The sequence below is a fragment of the Pollicipes pollicipes genome, unplaced genomic scaffold, assembly GCF_011947565.3.
Source record: "Pollicipes pollicipes isolate AB1234 unplaced genomic scaffold, Ppol_2.1 Scaffold_4740;HRSCAF=5597_pilon_pilon_pilon, whole genome shotgun sequence".
NCBI lineage: Eukaryota > Metazoa > Arthropoda > Thecostraca > Pollicipedomorpha > Pollicipedidae > Pollicipes > Pollicipes pollicipes.
In genome coordinates this window covers 38,514,798-38,538,171 of record NW_023596545.1, presented here as the reverse complement: position 1 = coordinate 38,538,171, position 23,374 = coordinate 38,514,798, and the positions used below count along the sequence as shown (strand labels likewise).

Genomic DNA, 23,374 nt, shown 5'->3' with positions numbered 1-23,374 from the left:
TTCCCGGCAGCCGTCCGGCAGCGGCCGGCCCGATACTGACCGGGCCGGCGCGCAGGCGCGAGCAGCAGGCGCCAGTTTCGCGTGCGACGGTTCCGGCCGGCCGCGCCGGCGGCAGGCGATACCGGGCCGTCGGTGCTGCCCCCCCCCCCCTCCCCCTCCCGCGCGGCCCGGCCGGCATGAGGTGCCGCCCCCGTGTGTACGTCTGCCAGCCAACTGACCGCGCCCACTCAGACGCGCCGACCGGCCGGCCGCGGCCGCTGCACGGGCCGGCTCAGCCCCCGACGGGGCAACATCTCGCGCGGAGGCGTGCAGCGACCACACGCGCCGGCCGACGGTGACCCTCCCCCCCCCCCCCTTCCCCCACGGCAGCGTGCCGCACGGCTCTGGGACTCACCTTCGGCGGCCGGCGGTGCGGCGTCAGCGGCCGGCTCGGGCGCCACGTCCGCCGCCGCCTCGGCCGGCTCGCTCTTGATCTCGGCGGCGGCGGCAGCGGCGGCGGCGGGCGCGGCAGTAGCGACGGCGGTGGCGGCTGCGGCTACGGCGGTGGCCGCGGCAGCGGTGGTGGTGGCGGCGGCGGCGGCGGGTGGCGCGCTGCCGCCGCTCTCGGGCGTGCCGCCGCTCCCGCCACCGCCGCCGGCCTCCACGCCGTTGAGCGCGGCGCCGTCCTCGGCTTGGACCGCACCCGGCTCGACCGGCTCCAGCTTGACCAGGGCGGGCGCGGCGCCGGCGCCAGCCGCCGAGCCGCCCTTCTTCTCCTTCTTCGCCTCCTTCGGCTCCTTGATCATCCTGTCTCGCTAATGCAGCCCTCAGCGGGCCGTCATTCACATCTGAAACACAAGACGTCACTGTGCTGAGCGAGTGCGGCGCCGTGCGGCAGGTAAGCCAAACCAACAGCTTAGCTCACAGTGGCACTATATTAGCATGCACGCAGCACCAGCAGCATATCGTAATGCCAAAAAAGACAACAATTGACCATGGAATACTTGCCTTTACAAACCGCGACTGGAATTTATATGAATGTTGATTTGCGACACGTGAGTACGACACAGACACGACTGCCCATGATTGATGGGTGTCGAATAGCTGGACGCAACGTTTGAAACGCTGAAAGTTTGAAAAGGGGCTTACAATGCCTGAAATGTCCGAATTCACTGAAAACACACGGTGTACGACAATAAAGAAGCGTTCACAAATTGATCCAGTGCCCGAGCCAAGGATGCGCTAGCACAACAATACATGCACGCCCTTGCCACCCAAGTGGCTGAACATTGTCGGAGTGTCTCAGAAACCAGCCCAAAACATCTATGACAATGACAGGGGGAGCCTTGGCTCCTGGACTGCCAAAATAAATCAACGCTACAATACACCGGGACGTATCGGTTAATCGACGCTAACAAGCACACATTGCTTCTATTAAGCCAACTCAATGTAACCAATTATAACCATCATGGTCGATCAGTTTCGGCGTAACAACTGCCCACTCATAAAGGGATCTATTGGACTTACAACAGACCATCTAATGATGGGGGGGGGGGGGGAGGCTTGCTACTTCAAGCTGGCTGAGCCCACCCTGTCTGAGTGTTACCATCTACACGAAGACTAGTCTGAGAAGGATCGATACAGGGCCGATGAGCATTCAACACCGCGTCCGAGTGAGCGCGGGCGCCAGACGACTCACGATACACTCAGCGGTCCAGATGACGGCGTCGAACGGCCGGTCCGACAACGGAGACGTGCGGCACTGAGCTTATGCTAGTTTCGAGTACGCCAGTCTTACGAAGAACGCCGAAATTGGTCGTGGCCGTATCGACATGGAAACTTGGTGGTTCCATACGTCCTTCGAGCCCGTCCCACGCTGCTGAGGGCGGCCGGTGGTACGTGTCTATATGGCCGAGCCCAGACGGCAGCCAGTCTGGATGTGTTGAATGACAAATGGAATATCCCACCTTTTTGTTACTTTCGCCCATAGTTGCATCAGCCGCCTGCGATTTGATCAGTAATACCAGTTTTCTCGAAATCCTTCCGAATAGCTCGAATTTCGACAAGAAGTAGCCGACCCAGCGGGAGAAATCTCATTTGACTCCCTCTTCACCACTATGAAAGAATACATTTCATCTACCTTGATTTTTCCAACGTGTGTTCTGTAATGTTAGCAACACAATAATGTGTCAAAAGGTTTACGCAATAAACGCTGCGAAAGCCTGAAATGTGCCAAAATGTTTGTGCAATAAATGCTACTAAAGCTCGAAACACTCTGTTTAGACAAAAAGTCTAACGAACATAAGGCTACAAACCCGCGAATTCAACAAAATGTTATGCTATGGCTTTGATTTCTCCCGGCGTTTACCAAAGAATGTCTTTTCGAGCTCACCTTAGCTTTTGGGATTGGAGCACTACAGCATCCATGTGACGCACTGGTTCAAACTTCAAGCAATGTGCTCTTCAGTAACAGATCCTTGCCTGAAGGTCCAATCACAAAGTTCTTGTATTCGCACCAAAAGAGGTGCGCACGGTCGTTGCAATTACAATTGTCACGACTGCGGGGATGAAGCATAGTGCTGTTACGAAACGTTGACAGCGTAATCCGCGCCTGAAAATGATCAAAATTGATATCCTTCCCAAGTCTCCACGGTGCCGCGGGGCACTACCCAGTGCTTATATTAGGCGTCAATTGTCCTGAGGTTTCACTTGAGCATGTTTTTGAAATATACTCAAAAGGTGGGGAACTTCCTTTAACACGCGTTCTGGTAGGAGTCAATTTGACCCCCCTGAAGGTTTTTCCGGAATGGTTTCCGAACGACACGGTGTATCCACGCCAAATGTTACAGAGCTGTAGACAATTGAATAGCGGATCGTTTGGTATCAAATATTTAGAAGTGCCTTATAAGGTTGCTGATCTACGGCAGGTTGAAGTCAGCCCGTAGATTCGGCGGGACAGTTTCTGGGGAATCGTTCGATCTCACGCAACAACGGAGAATTAGACGGAGCCATAGACCTCTGAGATAGTTTCTTAAGCAACACAATTGAATGGACAAACTACACTGACTTCGGATCACGTATGAATGTCACACCAAGGTAAAAACCAAACTGTTTTACTACCCAAGAGCTTGTCGTTTGCGATGGCTTCTGGCGCTCATATCGGATTTGTTGATAACAGGAACCGCATTATACATCTTCCATGGACTCCTTAAAGGTTAGAAACGTCCACTGACTTGAAATGACCTGGGCTAACACTTTGTTTTTAGCAGCACACTGTCCCGCGAAATATTTCATGCTGATTTAGCTGCAAAACTCAGAGCAGCCTGGTATGACTTTGGTCACCATTGTCTCCCACAGGTCAAACAAGGTTATAAACTTTAAATGAGCAGCAGTGACCTTTTGCTTGGAACAGGCATCTAGGTTCGAAGGGCGCGTATGTCACCAATTTGGTTCATCTAAATCAATCTGTTTTATAGCTCTACTGGTTTCTGAGATTTCATACGGGAAGAGGGCCAAATTGATCCCCCCTCTCCCAACCGAGAGAAGGATATTCCGCTGGCCAACCGGGCGTGTGTCAAGCACAGGGAACGTTGAGTTACCGAAGTTCGTTGCCTTTTTTGCCCACATTCTTAAACATATGTTGCAGTGGATGCTCGTTCCGGCGTCTATCACATAGCGCATGCTCAAATGATCCATATCCTAATGGATCATCATGAAGTGACGACTTGAATCATGTCTGTCGCATGCACTGCTGAGCAGCGAGGTCCCGGCACTGGACCCAGTTGTTCAAGATATTTAGCGCGTGGAAAGACGACATATTTTCCATGTAGTGAACGAGCCACGCGTCTGCGACGCATAATCAACCAATGGCTTAATGTTAGAAATTGCGAATGCGCCGGTCTAACTGCTGACTTGACCCAAAAAGGCCCCGGGTTTCCTTGCTCCATCCTTACGATAAACGAACACGTAAAGAAGAATGCAGAAAATATCGTCATACAACTTTGACTCAGCACAATTCAGCGTTTTCTTTCTCAAAGTATCGATGGTAAACTTGAGTGCCATGAGTGGAAATCACTTCGACGAAATCCATACAGTAATATAAATATTCAGCTGGCAACCGTCAAGCATGCGTGAGTCGTCTCCGCAGACATCGCGTAGCGTGGGTAACGCGGCACTTCGCTGAAAGTGACACCAGCGCCCCCAGGCGACATGTGGACACGATTGGACCACGTGGTGCACGGTGAAGAGCGCGGAGCACCGTGAACATCGCCGTGTACCATCGCCACACAATAAGTACCTGTGGGTTTCCTACGCGTGTCTAACACACAATTTGCAGAGCACAAGTTCCTCTCGCCTCATTTTACGTAAGCTGGTATGCCACAGGCCCAAGTCAGGTTTTATAGATCCAAGCTTGCTTCTCGTTTACCTGTTCCATCAGAGTCGCCCCTTCGTTGTAAAAATGGCCAAATAGCTGGATAAACATTGCAATTGGTTACAATACTCTCATCTGACTTCGAGACAAACTGGCCTAGAAGACAACGGAACGGCGCGGTACTATACAGCAAGCCGAAGCTACCTAATGGCATGTGTGAGGGGGGGGGGGGGGGCGGTGACTGATTTAAAAATTGAGCGTCCTCACAACATGACCCTGTCCCGCACTGCGTGTGGTCGTGACCCGCCGCTGTGACGGCCTCTCCTCCATCCGTGGTAACCACCGGCCGCTCCACACACGCGTGCGACCAGCAGATTAGCGGCGTCGATCTACCGCCACCTGCCAGACGACACAGCCGTCCTCTCATAGCTAAACGCCAACACTGCCGCACCAGTACGGCACCCAGAAGCGTTCTCTCCGGACTCTTGCAACAATGACGGACCGACATCCCATCCAGAGGCGTCCTCTCCGGACCCTTGCAACACTGACGGACCGACATCCCATCCAGAGGCGTCCTCTCCGGACCCTTGCAACACTGACGGACCGACATCCCATCCAGAAGCGTCCTCTCCGGACCCTTGCAACAATGACGGACCGACATCCCATCCAGAGGCGTCCTCTCCGGACCCTTGCAACACTGACGAACCGACATCCCATCCAGAGGCGTCCTCTCCGGACCCTTGCAACAATGACGGACCGACATCCCATCCAGAGGCGTCCTCTCCGGACCCTTGCAACAATGACGGACCGACATCCCATCCAGAGGCGTTCTCTCCGGACCCTTGCAACAATGACGGACCGACATCCCATCCAGAGGCGTCCTCTCCGGACCCTTGCAACAATGACGGACCGACATCACATCCAGAGGCGTCCTCTCCGGACTCTTGCAACAATGACGGACCGACATCACATCCAGAGGCGTCCTCTCCGGACCCTTGCAACAATGACGGACCGACATCCCATCCAGAGGCGTCCTCTCCGGACTCTTGCAACAATGACGGACCGACATCCCATCCAGAGGCGTCCTCTCCGGACTCTTGCAACAATGACGGACCGACATCACATCCAGAGGCGTCCTCTCCGGACCCTTGCAACACTGACGGACCGACATCCCATCCAGAGGCGTCCTCTCCGGACCCTTGCAACAATGACGGACCGACATCCCATCCAGAGGCGTCCTCTCCGGACCCTTGCAACACTGACGGACCGACATCCCATCCAGAGGCGTCCTCTCCGGACCCTTGCAACACTGACGGACCGACATCCCATCCAGAGGCGTCCTCTCCGGACCCTTGCAACAATGACGGACCGACATCACATCCAGATGCGTCGCGTCCTCTTCCAACCACTCGCAACGTCACTCCACACCGCCGTTATAATTGTTTTACACAGATGCGCCTGGGGACGCGGCCCATGAGTCGTGTAAGAGCTGAGCTATCTCCGACATAAACGCACTGCTGTGACACAGGTCACCTCAAGCTTCTGGACGTTCCTCTAGAGGCGCCGGCTGTCGCTGGCCGATCTGTTACATTTTCGCCAGAGCAGGTGTACGTGACGACACGGAGCGGGGGTCGGTGGGTGGGGGAGGGCTACAAACTCACCGGTCGGACGGCGTCGTCCTCAGGAGAGAGCTCAGCTCGGCGGCCAGTGGTGTCAGGGCACCACCCACTTGGCCATCCCCTGCAGCAGAGGTCGCTCGTCAGCGGCGGAACCCGTCCACCGCGCCGGCAGATCGGAGCACGTCCCAGCCGCACGATGCGGACAAATCGGCGCCGTGTGACGTGCATGACTGCGTCGCGTTCGCCGGCGCTGCTGAGTCCGTGGACGGCACCACGCCTGGCTCTGGACGCGGAGACCCCACGTTTCCCATCCATTGACACGCCGCGAACCGGCCGACGGCGAGCCAGCGACTGCCGGCCAGCCTGGCAGCCGCTGCCACAAAGCGCCAGCGGCGGGTGAGTGACACGACACGGCCGCCGCTGGCGGGCGCCGCCACACACATCCGGCAAGCGCACCGCCTCCCGTGCCGAAACACAACCCCTCCCCCTCCCCCACCCCCTTCCAATCACCATCGCAGCCCGTGCAGGTAACGGTCACGGCCACCCCCGGACGACCCGGGAACAATTCCCGGGGGAGGGTCACCGGGGAGACCGGGAATGGCGCGTGCCGGCTGACGGCGAGGGGTGATGACCGCCGGCCGGGCTGACATAGGCACGCCCTGCGCCCGGCAAGACTGGTTTCGGGGATCACGCCGCGAGATCACATCCCCACATCAGCTCGGTGGACGGTGGGCGGGCGGCTGGGACGCGGCAACACTTCTCGGAACACAACGGCCGACATCCTGGGGTTGCCATTTCCAAACGGCCAAAGGGCATTGAGTGGACTTGGGGTAGGACTTTGGCGGCTGGTATGGCTACGACGCTGCCGCCGGGCCGGCAATGCGCATGAATGAACGCGGCCAGCCGTGCCACGCGAGCAGACCACACGCAGTCACTGGTCATGCCAGTTTAGTGCAACAGCTCCTCACGCCGTCACGCGCGCTGCTATCTGAGCTGCCATCCGACAACTCCCTGACGACGTCTGATCATCGTTAAACAATAATTATGAGCGCGGCAATGCAAAAATACGTTTAACACCGGCCGCGTTGGTCATCCGTTGCCGGCGACAGCGCCGATGACGCCATGGCACGGAGCGCCGGCCAGCGACGGCGGCTGCCCGCAGGAATTAGGGTGTGCGCCTCACCAGGCAACAGTGGCGTGGCCCTTGGGCGTCCGGCGCGCAACACACGGTAGTCATGGCTACCCCGACCGTCACACGGCTTTAATCGCCATCGATTGCGTCCGTCGCGCTGCAGCTCCTTAGTGCGGCTGTCGTCCGGATATCCCCGGCCCCGCGGCCCATCGCTACTGGCATCCGTGACAGGCCCACGCCAGGTCCGACCGCCCGCTCCTTAGTGCGGCCGTCGTCCGGATATCCCCGGCCCCGCGGCCCATCGCTACTGGCATCCGTGACAGGCCCACGCCAGGTCCGACCGCCCGCTCCTTAGTGCGGCCGTCGTCCGGATATCCCCGGCCCCGCGGCCCATCGCTACTGGCATCCGTGACAGGCCCACGCCAGGTCCGACCGCCCGCTCCTTAGTGCGGCCGTCGTCCGGATATCCCCGGCCCCGCGGCCCATCGCTACTGGCATCCGCGACAGGCCCACGCCAGGTCCGACTGCCCACTCCCAGGCGATTATGGCAATACGTTGACAATCAGAACAGTGGGCAATGAATGGTCGCACTGCCGTGGTGCGAAACGGAAGCACAAAAATGTACCACTGACGGTCTGACCCCAGCGATTGCAAATGTCCCGGTTCCCACTTTATATTACCGTTGTGAGGATGCAATCATCTGGTACCCTCCAGCAGACATTCAAAAACGTAGTAGCAATACGCAATAACGTAAGCTACAAGGTACCTGTGCACATGCATGTGGCCAAATGGCTTGACAAGTTCCGTTAATGCAGCCGTTACCATTATGTGTGCCATGTCATTGGCTCGAAGGCAAACCGGTCTTAGCCTAAAAAACAAACCTGGGTTTTATTGCAATTCTACACGACACACTACCAGCTTCGGCAAAGCACGGGTTACCTCAATTCAAAACAGAGTAACGGAAAATAACATGCCTGGAATCTCCACAAGCCTTCGACGTAGTGAAGAACTGTGCCCTACCACACACCACTCCGCATTTTCTTCTCACATATCAGCAACGACACGTTTGCTGCCGCGCATGCCTGCGGATTCCAATATTTTATGTGTGTTTCGTGGACGGGTCTCCCAGCCGACAGCGCCCATCGCCCCTCGTCCTCCGCTCAATCGACATTTGGCAGCGGGGAGTGAAAACTCACCCCTTTCATCATCCAAGCAACATTATTTGCTCACTCGGATGAAACTGGCGATCAAAACTGACCACCGAATATTTCACTCCTTCCTACATGGGGGGGGGGGGGGATACAGGACAACCCGTGTAAAGGGCGAGGATCGTCCATAGGATCCCCAGGCGTTCATCCTGGTCAAATCACTCTTCGCACACCTATTTCACGAGAAGGGCTGACAGCCTCCTCAGCCTCCTCTGTCCACCACACACACAGGCCGGGAGCATGCGCCAGAGTTGCCACGCCCCTCTTCAATGAATCGGAAGCCGCATTTGCCAGCGCTTCCCAACGGACCACCATAGCTGGACAACCATAATCGTCCCCTGAAGACGACGCCGGCCGCGGCGGCCGGGCGGCGGCGCGTGGCCTCGCTCCCCGAAGACGGCCCCGGCCCGGCCGCGCTGCACGGGACGCGCCGTGCACCGGCCCCCGGCCGCAAATCTCCGCCCGGGGCCGCGCCGTGCACCGGCCGCCTGCAGAAGCCGCCGCCGCTGCCGGTCGGTCGGGCGAGCGCCGCAAAACAAACAGCCGCGCGCTGCCCGCCGCTCAATACATCTGCCGGCGAATTTACGACGCGTGACATCCTATCCGTGCTAACCGCTATGTTATCGGCACGGCGGCCATCAGTTTCGCCGCGCTCTCAGCGCCTGTCCATCACCGGAGCGCGAGCGGTGCCGGCAGCGCGGAGGCGCGGCGCTCTGCCCGGCCCCGTCCGTCGGCGGCTATATCGGGCGGCGTGCGTCGCCGGCGGCCGGTCAGCCGGCGTCTGTCGCCTCCCACAGGTGTAGGGCGGCTCGCACGGCGGCAAGGTCAGCGCGCTGGCGGCGGCCGGCGACGGTGGCGCCCCCGCCGCCGGTGCCAGCCGTCACCGCGCCGGGGGTGCCGGCCCGACACTGCCAAATGTCGCGAATAGCCGCCGCCGCCGCCGCCGCCGCCGACGGCGCTGGCCGGGAATGGGTCTGCTCTCCCGCCGGGAGGCACTCGGCCAACGGCCAGCGCTGGCCGAGCAGCGGGCTGCCAGCCGGCGTTGCACCAGCTCACGCGCGTAGGACAACCGGGCGCGCATACAGGGTTTCCGCTGCGAGGGCTCCCGACCAACAAGAGGAAACCGACGGGAGTCCTATTCGGGGCTATCTTAAGACCGGCAGCCGCAGACCCTCATACTGCCTTTCTGAACTTTTCCTGGGGAGCATTGTCGCCATATTTTGGTGTCCTATCGTAAAGAACGAGAAACTGGCATCCTTTAACCACTCTTACATCGCGTTCGTTTCCGATGCCAGAAGCCCAGCATTTCCCGGGGCATGAGTCCAAACCCGCGTGTCTCCGCCTTGTGCGCGTCTCCGCCGGCAGCCAAGTTATACGGCACACCGGACAGCACGGCGGCACACCGGACAGCACGGCGGCACACCTGGCAGCACGGCGGCACACCGGACAGTACGGCGGCCCGCCCAGAGCCTCGGCAGCCGGTGAGCGTGGGCCGGCAGGCGCCAGGTAGCCGCGGGCAGCGCGTCACCCGGCCCGCGCGCAGCCTTAAAGACGGGCCGGGCCGGGCCGGGAGCGGCGCAGCGGCAGCGGCCGGGCACGCACGTGCGCCGGGTCACCGGCCGAGAATGCCAGCCCGGTGACGCAACGGCGAGTCGGCCGGCTGCCAGCTGGCCGGCGTCGGCCGAGCTGGCCATGGGCCGACCGGCGGCGAAGCCCGCTCGGCCCCGCCAACGGAGGGGCGCGCGCGCGCGCGCAAGCGAGCCCGCCGCCCGCAGGCCAGCTGCAAATAGCGCCGCTGCCGCCGTCCGACGCAGAACCAGTTTGCCGGCCAGGCGGCAGCGCTGGCGGTGGCGACCCTCCGCGGCGCTTACGCAAGCGCGCCCAGCCGCCGCCGCGCAAACGGCAAACGGCACCTGACAGGCCGCCGGGCAGAACAACCACAATGTCGGCTGCTTATAGCGAGGATCGTGCGGGCTCGCTTCCGTCCACATGTATGCTGCTAAAACATTACAAAGGACGGATAAGACAACTAGCTTGTATGCAATTATTTGTCACACTGTCATATTTTAAATCGTTGAATATAAGAAACTCAGGGGTCATGCGTATACCGAGGATACAATCAAACCAAAATGAGGCACCTGCAGTCATCATCACAACCCCGTTGAATCGCATTTCAACGATTGCTGACGCCAGTTGAATTAGCCCCAATCCCCCCTCCCCTCAAAACCGTTACAATCTACCAAGCAACATCGTCGCGTGGCGTGGCTACGGAAGCGGTCCGTTCATCACCTAAGAGTGAATGGACTCGGCCGAGGTGACGTGTTGCAGAGCTAAAAATTAATCGTGCAAACAACGATCTGGTGTCGTACTTTACTATGCCGGAAGGAAGGCCCTCTTAGAAATTGATCTCCCTCTACTCGGCTGGTGGGTCAATGGAGACGCAACAAACTCTCTCCTGCGCTTGCACTCAAGCTCAAATTCATACCCTTACCCCTCCCCATTCAGAGCAAACTGGATGTCAAAGAAATCTGTCACCCCTCCCCCATTCAGAACAAATTGGATGTCAAAGGAATTTGTCATCACCGAGAAACAGAACGAACTAAAAGCTAAATTTTGGTATTCGAAAGAAAAACGCATCGTGTATCTCTTCGTCACACTTTTCCGTACCCTGAAGGACATAAATGGTCGGTGTGTATCTTTCAGAGAGCGCACATATCGCCGGACGCCTCTGGGTACGCAAAGCGCTCTCATACAAACGTAAGACCACACCGCACACGGCCAGTACGCTACTTCTTTGGGTTTGGGGCGCGTCGACGACACTGGTCAGTATTGCCCCGAGAACGGCCACTGGCAGCGGCCAGCAGTCCGCCCCAGTCGGTACCACCATCGACCAAACGGACGGCGGCAGCAGGGAGCAGCGGCGACACAGGGCCCGAGAGTCAACCGCCGGCCGTCAGCAGGTTCCGTGATGGACGGGTGCGGACGCACACCACCCCGACAGCGAGGCCGTGGCACCGGACAGCAGCGAGCCCGCCAGCGCATCTCAACGAAGGGGTGTCTGAGCCGTGGTTAAAACGGAAAAGCTCCGGGGGGGGGGGGGGGGGGCAAAAAGTAGCGTATTCAGGCCAGGACAGCCCAAAACGGGACTACACGGCCCTAGGTCAGACGACAGCTCCAGAGATGACACCTCCAGCCGCGCGACCAGCGCTATGACCAGCGAGGCCAAACCGGGGGGAGGGGGAGGGGGCGGGGACATGCTCGGCGGTCCGACCACGACAGAGCCCCAGCATGGTGCGGTCAGAACATGGTATACCGGCGTGGTTCGCGGGACGGCTTCGGTAGCCCTCCGCGGCTACGTCAGGCCTGTCAAGATCAGCCTGTCGGGATGCCAACAACAACAGCCGCTTCGCTCGGCCCGCGGCACATATGCAGCGTGTTTTGAGTCCGGCACTGCAGTCCTGACCGACCAATGCGTTATTCACACACCTATTTCAGTGCCCCAGGCGTGCAGCCCACGCGCCCGTCCCCCTCCCCACCCCTCATAGGTTCGCACTGATGTCCACAGGAGATGGATCCGCGTGCACACATCGTCGTCGTCATTGGGACTTCACGATGCACTCAGCTGCTGAGGCTATATGGCATCGTCCGCCTCTCACCCTGAGAAGGAAGAGCGGGCACCGCGGGGAGTCGAACCTCGCACCTCTGGTTCCCCATACGTGCAGTGGTTAACGCAGACGAGTTAATCACCACGCTATCGGCACCCCGCGTGTGCACATCAGTACGCAAATCAGGACAGGATTCCCGTACAGATCAGACCGCGATTCAGATCAGCGCACGTCTACTTCATTGACAATTCTGGCCGTGCCTCCCCCGTTGCCTGGGCTCACCCGTGTCATCAACGGCGCCCGCCGGCTGGGGACCTAAAGCGATCACGTGACCGACGCCGCCAGGCCGACATGACCCGACCTCGCCCGGGGCGCGGGTCAAGGGTCACCCGTGATGCAGGTCACTGGTGCGAAAGTCTGCCATGGGATCACGCTGGGGTCGCGGGTGGCTGCTGCTCGTCGCGCGTCACGCCACGTGGTGAGCTGATTCTGGGACAATTCGCGTGCGGCTTTAAGCTGGACACCAGCAGCCCAATCTGTTTTGGCTGTTGATAACCGACCAACAAAAACAGCTCATCCCATGGCTAAGAACCAGTTATCTTAATATTTGACTGCGGCTTATGCATTCTCTGCCTTTCATCACTATGTCTACATGTAAGGGAGAGTTCCCACTAGCTGAACAATTAACAAGTAGTTAAATCATTAGCCAAAAATGTGCCAGCATACTTTGTAGGCGACAAGTTGGAGTCTTCCGCCACTAATAACCCAGGTCTGCAAGTCTGAACCTTTCTTCTTGTAATTGTAATCTCCCATGATATTTGGGATCAGCTACATGCTGTGAACAACACATTCAAAATTATCAGTCCTGTGTACCAAGGACCATCAGCTGAAGCACATGCTACCAAACACAGCTTAAGCCACTGCCAAACACAGCTAAGCCCCTTGGCACAAGAAGTAAGAAACATGAAATGTCAAACTTGTGTTATTCTTATTGATAAGTGTTCTTTGACTTATTCTTTCAAACCCATTATTGCATGTCATGACCTTCTATTACTGGGAAAAGTTTTTTCCAAAAAAGAAAAGTTTTCCAAAAAAGAGAAAAAAAGGGAATTTTCTTAATGATTGGTGTTAATTTAGTCCACATACATGTTTTGAGTTTTCAATCCAACATGCTCGGCATCATTTTAAAAATTTCCAGCACTTGTGTTAATTTCAATAATGGCGAACAAGCTTATATATACCAGTAGGTGCTGATGCTGCCAGAATGTCACTCTCACTGTGCATTGCTAATCATAAGTGTTGGTCATTGACTACCTACAGGAATAACACTGCAACTACACATTCCTTATCATTGTCATCAGCCACTGATGATACATATGCCAATTTTTCATCTTGTGACAATACCCATGGACCTTACTGACATCAATATGCTGGTAATGGTGATGTTTCCATGATATATAGATGATTATGACCATACTTATACTGCTACATGTTCATATCTTTTCTGAGCAAAATTAAAGCAGCAGTCTGTACTGAGTCCCATTGTAAGGACAAAAGTCAACCTCCTTAATAATGAGACAGTTGTTGCATAATAAGTCTTGAGCATATGTCTGACCAGCAACACATACCCAGTAACACTTGGCCACAACATAACAATCATGCTATGTTTAATCTTAAGATGCGGATAACTTGAATTATCCCAAAGAATGATAGCTTGCGCAAATGCAAATAATTTCAACATTACAATAACTTGATGAGAATAGAATTTGACATGACATAAAACATATCCAAATCAAGCAACCTTGCTAGAACTGTTGCATATTCATGTGCTCTGCAATTCATTTGTTGTCTGACATCAATGTTGTCTCAAGTCTTCAGCGTATCACTGGTAATTCATGCTTTATGACCGCACATGGCTACAAATTCAGTGTAGATACATGATGGCTGCACACAATAGTGTTTTCATATCAGACACTTCCTGAGTTCACAGCAAAATGACTGGTCTTAGAGCACTCTGTAATCCCCATGCTTAAAAACTGATTGAATGACAGAGCCTGAGAGCCTGACTGACCATAAAAACAAATTAACAAACACCTACCTGTTGAGGCACATATGTACCTTAGGAGTACTATGCCTAATCAAGTGGCTCATTTTTAAAAAGGTCTCAGCATTGAGGCGAATATGGCGACCAGTGTTCGGGAACGAGTTGAAAAAGAACCACCAGCATTGCCATTTAGGTGCCACTATTCAGATGCACAGCAAATAACGACAGAAATAATGTGACTTGTTTCCACCCATTTCACTCACTAGTTACTACATTCACAGCATCTTGAGCGCGCGGCATATTCGTCACAACTTACTCATTTCATCCGAGAATACTGCTATTCTGAGCTCGAACATCATCATTGAAGCAGCGAGCACGTTGGAGCTTACCTTCAGCTTAAAGGACGTTCCGCAGGGCAAAGATGCTGACACTGAGTTAATATCCACAGGATTAATATTCCGTGGAAGTATCCATCTTGGAAATTCTCACAACGCTGGTCACGTGATACATACGGCGGATTTGATTGGTGTTTGCTGCCGAAGTGTTTGCGGATGACTATTGCCGTGAAAGCTTCCTAAAAATATAGTTGCGTATTAAACCGAACAAAATCGCCCTGTTCAATTTCGCATGTCAAATTGAATAGCTTTATCATACCCAAACCTGTTAAAAGGACATATGAAGGAAAAAACACTCTAATGTTAAGCGAGCTTTCATTTGGAGAATTTGTTTACACCTTTCAGCTGGCCCGAGAACAAAACAACTCCACGAGGGACGTGAGCAGGCCCTGAGCAGGGCGAGCTGATTGCGTCGTACGTGGGACGGAGGGGGCAGCTGGGTAACGCAGGCTCATTGATTCGTGGCGCGAGCTGGACGGGTTGGAACGCGAGTACCAGCGAAGGTTTGCCAATAACCACCAAAGTCGATTTGTGGCTCGCATAGCTTTGGAAAACCGCCCCCGCAGGACGTCTTGCTCGGCCAGCTTGCAGAGGTGCACCCAGCATCCCCTGCTTTTGCAATCGCAGTTCTGATGTCTGGAGGCATGGAGAAGACATTTAAAGAGAGGAGGTCGATGGGTATGTACTGATTCAATAATGGGTGACTGAAAGCTATGGTATAGGTAGAGGATACCTCCTGAACAGTTTCCAGCACACTGCTTTGCCAGTTATTCATTATTTATCTCAATTCTTTGATAATCCTGGTGATTCTGAACAAAGGCAGGCATGTGTGAAGGACTGAGGACAGAGTTATCCAGCTAAAGTTCACATATGACTGCAGAAACTTGGAGGAAGTATGTGACAAAATAGTGTTTAATAACTGTCTTAAGCATGGAAAATGTGTAGTAAGTGTGCAATATGTACCTTGGTATCTTGTGATGTGAAACATGTTGGTATGTACCCACAACATCAGCCTAGTTAGGATATCTTTGCCCACTTAGGACCAACTTTCTGTGTTCCAGGCAGCACTGTTCACTTTTATTTTGAGATTGATTTGGGCATGGCTGTGCTGAGCGGGAGAATGTGTTGTGCAAACTGATGTATAGAATGCAATAATGGCACTGATGATGATGAATATGCATTACAGATGAAAGGCAACATTCAAAATTTATACTTAATTAGCTGGTTTGCAAGTTGTATAGAAACTGCTGCTGTTTTACTTACTGTGTGCAAATTATGATTGCATGGGGTGCCTTCATAGGTGTGCATCACATGGGAAAGGTGGATCTCCCATTTTTTAATGCTTGGAATTCAGACATAGCATTGTTTGGCCGGTTCGCAACTTACCCACAGTGTGCTGTTCTCTCACATAGTGAGTGGAAACAATGATGCAGCAAATTTAATCATGAGAAAGGCCAGGGTGGTGGAAGTGTAGTGGTCAACACATCTGTGTTAACCACTGCACGTCTGGGAAGCCAGAGGTATGGGGTTTGATTCCCCTGCTGTGCCTGCCCTTCTTGCTGGGGTGAGAAGCAGATGATACCATATAGCCTCAGCAGCTGAGTGCATCATAAAACCCAATGACATGACACACAAACACATGAGGATGGTTAGGCATAACAGATCAAAGTTAAATGGCACTATGACAAATTTTGAATGCTAAAATTCCTGTGAACACCTCTAAATGCTCCACAGTTAAAGGGTGACAAAAATAGTTATGGTGAAACCTACCCAAGGGCGAAAGAACTGGGAGCCATCCTTTCACCAGGCTAGGTAGGATTGTGAAGAGGATATCTTCAAGTGACCGATTCTTTTAATGACACCTGAGATACCAAGGCAGCTTCTAACAAGCCAATCAGGACAATTTCCTTACTCCATCCCAGGAAGATAGTAGTAGGGGAACTTAGCAGCTTGCTGGCCATGGTGTGATGTGTCAGTAAAAGTAGTTTTGCTGAGGTCAGGGATGTGGGATACACTGAACAGTCCACATTGTCATTGAATTATATGTGATGTAAGACTTAAATTCTAGGCTTTGATTATTTAAGGATAAAAGATGGAGTGGCTGGCGCCAATAGCGGTTAACATTCAGGGATGCATGATGCTCCTGGTCCTCCTCCCAAGATGCAGTGGCAAGTGCCAGTAATGGCTAGCATGCATTGATGTGTGAGGCTCCAGGTCCTCCTCCTCCTAAGGTGCTATGAATGGTGCCAGTGGTGGTTAATTTTAGGGGTGTGTGATGCTTCTGATCTTCCTCCCAAGATGCATTGACTGATGCCAGAGATGGTTAATATTCAGAGATGTGTAATGCTCCTCATCCTCGTCCTCCCAAGATGCAGTGACAGGTGCCAGTTATGGTTCATTTTTAGGGATAGGTGATGCTCCTGGTTCTCCTCCTCCCAAGATCCAGGGGCTGGTGTCAGTGATGGTTAAATTTGAGGGATGTGTGATGCTCCTGGTCCTCCTTCCAAGATGTATTGACTGATGCCAATGATAGTTAACATTCAGAGATGTGTGATGTCCCTGGTCCTCCTCTCAATATGCAGTGACTGGTGTCAGTGATGGTTAATGTGCATTGATGTGTGATGTTCTGGTCCTCATCCTCCCAAGATGCAGTGGCTGGTGCCAGTGATGGTTTATTTTTAGTGATGTGTAATGCTCCTGGTTCTCCTCCTTCTATGATGCAGTGACTGGTAGCTAGAAAGCCAAGAAAGCTTGAGCACTTAGGATGCTATACACAAAGACTGACCAGCTAGTAAAAATTGTTCACCTATGTATGCTCACTCCTAATGATCATCCAGAAGTGATCCTCCTAACAGCCATTCCTGAAGTTCAAGAGCTGAGCTGGACATTGTTACAGCACTTGGTTTTGAAATGAAATGGAGAAATCTTCTTTAACCATATCAATGCAAACAACAAGTGATGTCACAGGCCTTATTTATGTTGTCTTACCCGTCACATGACTGGGAAAGCCAGTCAGTTAGTTAGTTAGTTAGTTACCCAGTTAGCCAGTAGAAGGGTTAGTTATTGATGTTCAGCTGAACTGATCAGGGCTTGTGTTTGTGACCTGACTGTGTCCAGGAGCAGTGTGGTGGTTGAGTGGTTTCACCCCATAACACAAGCATTGCCATTTCTGTTTGCAGAGCAGCGTGTGCACGATGTCAGGCATATTCGTGAGCTGCACCCCAACAAGGTGCCAGTCATCATCGAACGCTTCTCGGGCGAGAAGTCCCTGCCACAAATCGACAAGACCAAGTTCCTGGTTCCGGATCATGTGACAATGGGCGAACTCATCAGAATCATCCGGTATGAGTGATGTATCTGTGGGGCATTCAGTACATTTGTGCATCTGCATTTATGTGGTAGATCTATTTGTCTAAAATATTCATTTGTTCCCATTGGTAAAAGCGGTATTGTTGAGTGCCCTCTCTCTCTCACATTGTGCCAAAGGCTTTAAACAAGTGCTATGGGATTTGAGACGAACCACACAATAGGATTAGCTGCAGTCACTTCTTTATTCAGAATGGTTTATTTACAGCAAATCTTGGCCCTTTCTACTCAAATTCACTTTCACTTTTTTATGCACCCCTTGCACTTACATCATGAAAATAAATTCAAGGCTCTGAAGGAATCTGGAAAAGGCTCTGAAGGAATCTGAAATTTTGCTTTAAAAGGCTCTGAAAGAATCTGAAAATTTTGCCTCCTGGACAGCAACTGTTCAGGATTTAAGCAGATTCCTGAGCAGGACCCTGTGTCCATGTTGGTGCTCTTTTCGATTTTATTCTCAGATTGGTAGTTAGCATTCCCGACCGACGCAACCCACCACACCATCTCATCTATTTGGTGTCCATTCCCGTCCCCATGTCGTAATGTGCTACTAACGTAACGTTCTTCCTACTACCCAGTTAAATGACATTAGTTCTACAAAAAAAAACTCCTACCGACAGGCATGCTACGTTACTTCTACTGTTAATACCCGACATTGGCGTTACGTGACTGAGCTTATACTGGAAAAATGCACCCCTCATGATTTGCACTGAAAAACATATGCAGTCGTTGCGTAAACACCTTAAAACACATAAACACATATTTGTCATGTATTTCGGAGAAGGTTTGGCCGCCTTTCCCTGCTGAGCCCTTAAACTTACTTTGCAGCACTACGACAGAGCGCCATGCGTTTTTCAGCAGAACAATTGTCGCGTAGAACAATTGTCGTGGATCTGTCGATCGCAATATTCACAGCAGCAATAATGTATTGACACCATTGAGTGGACACCTGCTGTCTGATTTCGTCCAGCCAAGCGCTCCCATCTGTTCGTTCCCTCTGCAGGATTCTGGTGAGGCTTAACCTACGGGCTGGAGTACTGGCGGTTATGATTTGTGGAGTATGGCCCGCATCGGATTGCGTAAATATCGCAAATAGCTATTGGTGGAAGAAGTGATCACGCTGATATATGAGGACTCAAGTGGTCTGTACGGTAGACATGATGAGTGACGTACAATTTTTAGATGTATTCTTTTCTCAAGTTTTGTGGTATAGCAATTCTGTCACGTATAACTGCGATGGAAATAATGTCGCGTATAAGTAAAGACCGTATAAGTCTTTGATGAAGAACTTATGGTGGGTATAAGTTTTGTGGTCGAGTTTTGTTTTGTAGCACTCATGTCGATTGTAAATGTTTGCAGTAGAAGTTACGTCGCGCATGAGTGAAGACTGCATGAGTTTTGGCGGCATATATATATATATATATATGCGTATAAGTTTTTGAAACATGCACTTTGTCGTCCAGCACTTCCGTCGTGCATAAGTATTTGCACTAGAAGTTACGCCGTATACATAAGTTGAATGTGCACAAACTTTGCTGCAGAAGAAACGCCGGGTATATGAGGAAAGTATGTTTAGATTTTTGCAGTTGTAGTGATGCCGCGTTTAACTGATCTCGTAGTTCTTCTGTCGGCGGGAGTTCTTGCCGTGGTACTAACGTCCTAACACCCTCCTTTCCTACGACATCGTTCACATCAAGGTCAGAGAGTGTCCGTGATCTGGTCAAACTTAGAAGTGTAACATACTCTATGAAAATAAACACTGTGTGTCCACTCAGCTGCGAAATATTGTTCGGAGTTTGACGCATTTCAGTTTTACACTTGAGATGTGAACTAAGCTGTTCGCGCAATTCGGTGTCATTTTTTAAATCCGGCGTAATTATTTCCGTCGTGTTGTAATATGCCGTCCCTCTTTTCGTGTTGCATGAGGAATGACGTGGCGGATGACGCTTGGACATTGGGCTTGACGGACATTGGGGTGTAATTCTTGGGCGACGAACTCCGCTTTTACGTTATGGGCACAGGTGTGAAACCCACCGTGGAATATCAGTTGCTGAAAGCAGTTACATGGGAAGAGAGCGTTTCAGTAATCACACTTAGCAAACTCGTGTACGACAGAAAATCACATTTATTTCTCCCACAGATCATCAAAACGTCTCCAACGGAAATGATTTAAATTTGGTCCATTTGACAACATGTGCTGCGGGACCGCGGCAGACCGCACGTCACGACACCTGCCATGACATGTATGACAGGACACTATGTGGGCATTGGCAGGTGACACATTTGACAGTATAAAAACAAGTTTACATTCATGTGATGAATTACGAAGTGAAATAGTATTACGATTAGGATTGTGCCTTTTGGCCATCTTAGATGGCTTTGCGTGGCACTGTTTTTCGCTTGGTCCCGCTCGCACGCGCCCAAACACTCCGCGGCGGCACGTGGTCTACTCGCCTCTAATGACCCGTGCGAGGCCAGGTGCTGGTTATTTAAGACAGTGGACCGACCCGACGTGCTTGGGTAGGAGGGATGTCACCGGGTGGTGAAAGACAGTCGAGTGAGACCAGTGGATTGTCTCGTTTGCCTGCTGTTCGCCGCTTGCTGACCTACCGGCCGGACGACGACAAATGACGACGTCCGCGGGGTCGCCATGTTTGGGCGGCCCACGTAAGACTCCCTCGTCAGGTGACGTTCCAAAACGGTTGAGCCTTGGCACCGGAAACGTCGTTCAAATCGAGGTCAGATTTTTACAAAGTTGCAAAATCAGAGTTGATTATATAGCACGTGTAATAATAACAGGTGAGTTATATGAGATCTGTGTGGAAAAACAAGTCACAGACAATCACACCTTTATGCTTGTACAAGCACGGACTTAAGCATGACGGGTAGTTACAAAAAAAGCATCCATTTGCTCTCGAAGTTGATATTTCTTGATGTGATGGTCATCGACGCAATATGAAGCAAGTGCACTAGTTATAAGTCGAGTTTCGCAACATATGAAGAACGTTTCCCATTGTCCTGCACAGGGCGGTTGGTCGCCACCATTCCACATGTACGACCATCTGCTGCTTTTCTGCCTGCTGCAGGGCTGACAGTGAGTTTCGGCGAAGTCGCTAGTCGTGTTTTACAGAAACGTGCTGAACTTATGAGATCAGTTCAGTGAGACGTGTCATAAGAACTGCAGCCCTGGCCTGTACGAGAACGTACCGGTAGAGGAGAAAAGGAGCGAAATAGCCTTACACGTTGTCTTGCCCGGGTCCGGCTACGTAAAGATGTGCAGCGTGAGCTGTCTGTGTCCTATTGTACCTTTCACTACCTGGGCGTGGTGTAAACGTGTAGCATGCATGGTGATTTGGTACCAGCTGAATTAAATATGCATGTTGTCAGTTGCTGCTGCCCGTAGCTGCCTTCTGTTGTTGAATATTGCGCTGGATTCTACAGCGGGGTTTGTGTAACGCAGGCCAGTTGAAACACCATCGTTTCTGAGGGCCGCAGATCCCCTCGTCTTATCCCAGCTTGCAATCTCAGTAGCTGGACCAATCTGAACACAAGACGCGAAACAAATAATTACTGTTGCGATTTATGCTTGTGTTAAACGACGCATGATGCATGATGCATGCACCGTTTGTGCATGCAGATAAGTGAGCGATTTGGAAGCGATTAAGGCAAGTGTTTTGCGACAAATTTTGTTTCGAAGCTATTGACGAACGCGTGCGCCACCTGTTCTACACGGCATCGCGTTTGATGTTAGTGCTGAATGCAACATGGTTCATGGGTGTGGAACTGTAGTTGTATTTTCTTTTTTTGTGCGCAATCTTACAAACTAGTTCTGAAACGCGAAGCCTGGGCTTCGTGCGGCTTCAGATGCGAAGCCTGCCAGTGCTAGCTTCAGGCAGTTCTACCCTGATAACTCTGCTCTGCCTTATAATAGTAGTGATGCTGGGTCCGTGATGAGAGAGGAGAGTGGGGAAGGGGTGCCGGTAGTGTAATGGTTAGCGCATCTGAGTTCACGAAGCGCGCGTCTGTGAAACCAGAGGTATGGGGTTCGATTCCCCGCGGTGCCTGCCATCCTGCCAGGGTGAGAGGCAGGGCGACGCCATATAGCCTCAGCAGCTGAGTGCTTCGTAAAGCCATTAACCCATGACATGCCATGACAGGCCCGTGATGAGACAACATAGCCCGCAGGGAGCACCAGCAGGGTGCTCCGCTCAACCCGTGTTGTGGGGTCAGCCTGTGGGTTCTTCTCATCTCTGATGGACCGGTGTTGACTGGTGTCGAGGAGCTTGTGGACTGCTTGCCTCTCCAGCCCAGGCTCCAGCTGACCTTTGTTGTGGGAGCTATCTGGTACTGGCCTCCCCAGCTGACCTGTGCTGTGGGGCCTATCGGACACCGGATTTCCCAGCTGACCTGTGTTGTACGGTCCTTCAGGTGTGGGGCCTATCGGACACCGGATTTCCCAGCTGACCTGTGTTGTACGGTCCTTCAGATACAGGACTTCCCATCCGACCTGTGTTGTGGGGCCTGTCTGTTGTTAGGGTCTCCAGCTGACCTGTGTTTTTGGCCACTCTGTCACTAGGCTTCCCAGTCGAAAGGCTATCGCAGCCTACCTTGTGAGCCCCGTTTGGAGCCGGACGGGGAACCTGTCTGTAGGATCCTCTCACTCCAGCTGAGTAGTCCGTCTCGGTGTTTGCCGCAGGCGCCGACTGAGCCTGCACCCGAACCAGGCGTTCTTCCTGCTGGTGAACCAGCGAGCCATGCCGCTCGTCTCGGCCACGATCGCCGACGTCTACAGCCAGGAGCGCGACGACGACGGGTTCCTCTACATGGTGTACGCCTCGCAGGAGGTGTTCGGCTAGGCGGGCGGTGGCGCTGGCTGTGGCTCTCCGACCAGCTGGGGACGCCGGGCGGAGCCAGAGCCGCAGCCCGGGTGGAAGTGAGCCGCTCGCGCCAGCTGTTGGGGTGGTCCCGACGCTGTGTTCACATTATGAATCCCTTTTGCGTGTGTGGGCGGCGTGAGTGGCCGGCTGGTAAATGTGTATTCCATGCGTTTCTGTCGGCCAAAGCGCTCATGAAGACCGCCGTAAGGTCTTGTGCTGGTCGAGGCGTGTAACGACACGGACGACATTGTGGATATCGGCTAGGGCGAAGGCCGAAAGGACGTGCTTCGATTAAAACTGGCATGGCTTGCGTCGAGACAGACCCGAGAGCCGTTAAGTGCCGACGTCGCCGCACCTGCTGGTCTGGGCGGCGAGGGGGAGCGGTTGCACGCGGCTGCCCCCTCCCAGCTCTGCTCCGATAGGGAGACGATGTTAGCCGTTGTAGTCAGCCTGACTCAGCAGGGGTCCTCTGAGAGCGGCAGCGTGCGCTTCGACACCATGACGGCTCGAAAAATTTCCGTCTAGGTCATTGAGACAGCGAAGCATTTGACCCCGTGTCTAGCCCCGTCTAAATTCTTTGTCTTATCAGCACTACCGAGTAGGTTGCACATAACAGGTTTTCGCTGTCACTTACGATAAGCCTGGCTCGTTTATTGTAAGTGGTGAATGTTTATGGTTGTGTTTAAGTCCGAGGCATTGGGATATGTGATGGCAATCGTGGTGCCCGCGCTACGGCGGTGAAGCTTTATGTAGGCCGTGCGTTTTTAATTGCTTTCTAAC

At 53.1% G+C, this 23,374-nt stretch overlaps 1 protein-coding gene and 1 long non-coding RNA gene across 2 annotated transcripts; one reads left to right on the top strand and one right to left on the bottom strand.

The window, feature by feature from the left end:
- Positions 1–613: 613 nt before the first annotated feature.
- Positions 614–14,465, bottom strand: LOC119098565 (uncharacterized). The gene is made up of 3 exons (XR_005094259.1): positions 14,349–14,465; positions 6,013–6,091; positions 614–827 (listed from the first exon to the last, which is right to left on the bottom strand). It is a non-coding gene; the product is annotated as an uncharacterized LOC119098565 (long non-coding RNA).
- A 273-nt stretch (positions 14,466–14,738) lies between these two features.
- Positions 14,739–23,368, top strand: LOC119098563 (microtubule-associated proteins 1A/1B light chain 3B). The gene is made up of 3 exons (XM_037221528.1): positions 14,739–15,032; positions 17,534–17,696; positions 22,414–23,368. Exons 1-3 carry the CDS (start codon positions 14,987–14,989, stop codon positions 22,571–22,573), a joined length of 369 nt encoding a protein of 122 aa, XP_037077423.1. The 5' UTR covers positions 14,739–14,986; the 3' UTR covers positions 22,574–23,368.
- The last annotated feature ends 6 nt before the right edge of the window (positions 23,369–23,374 follow it).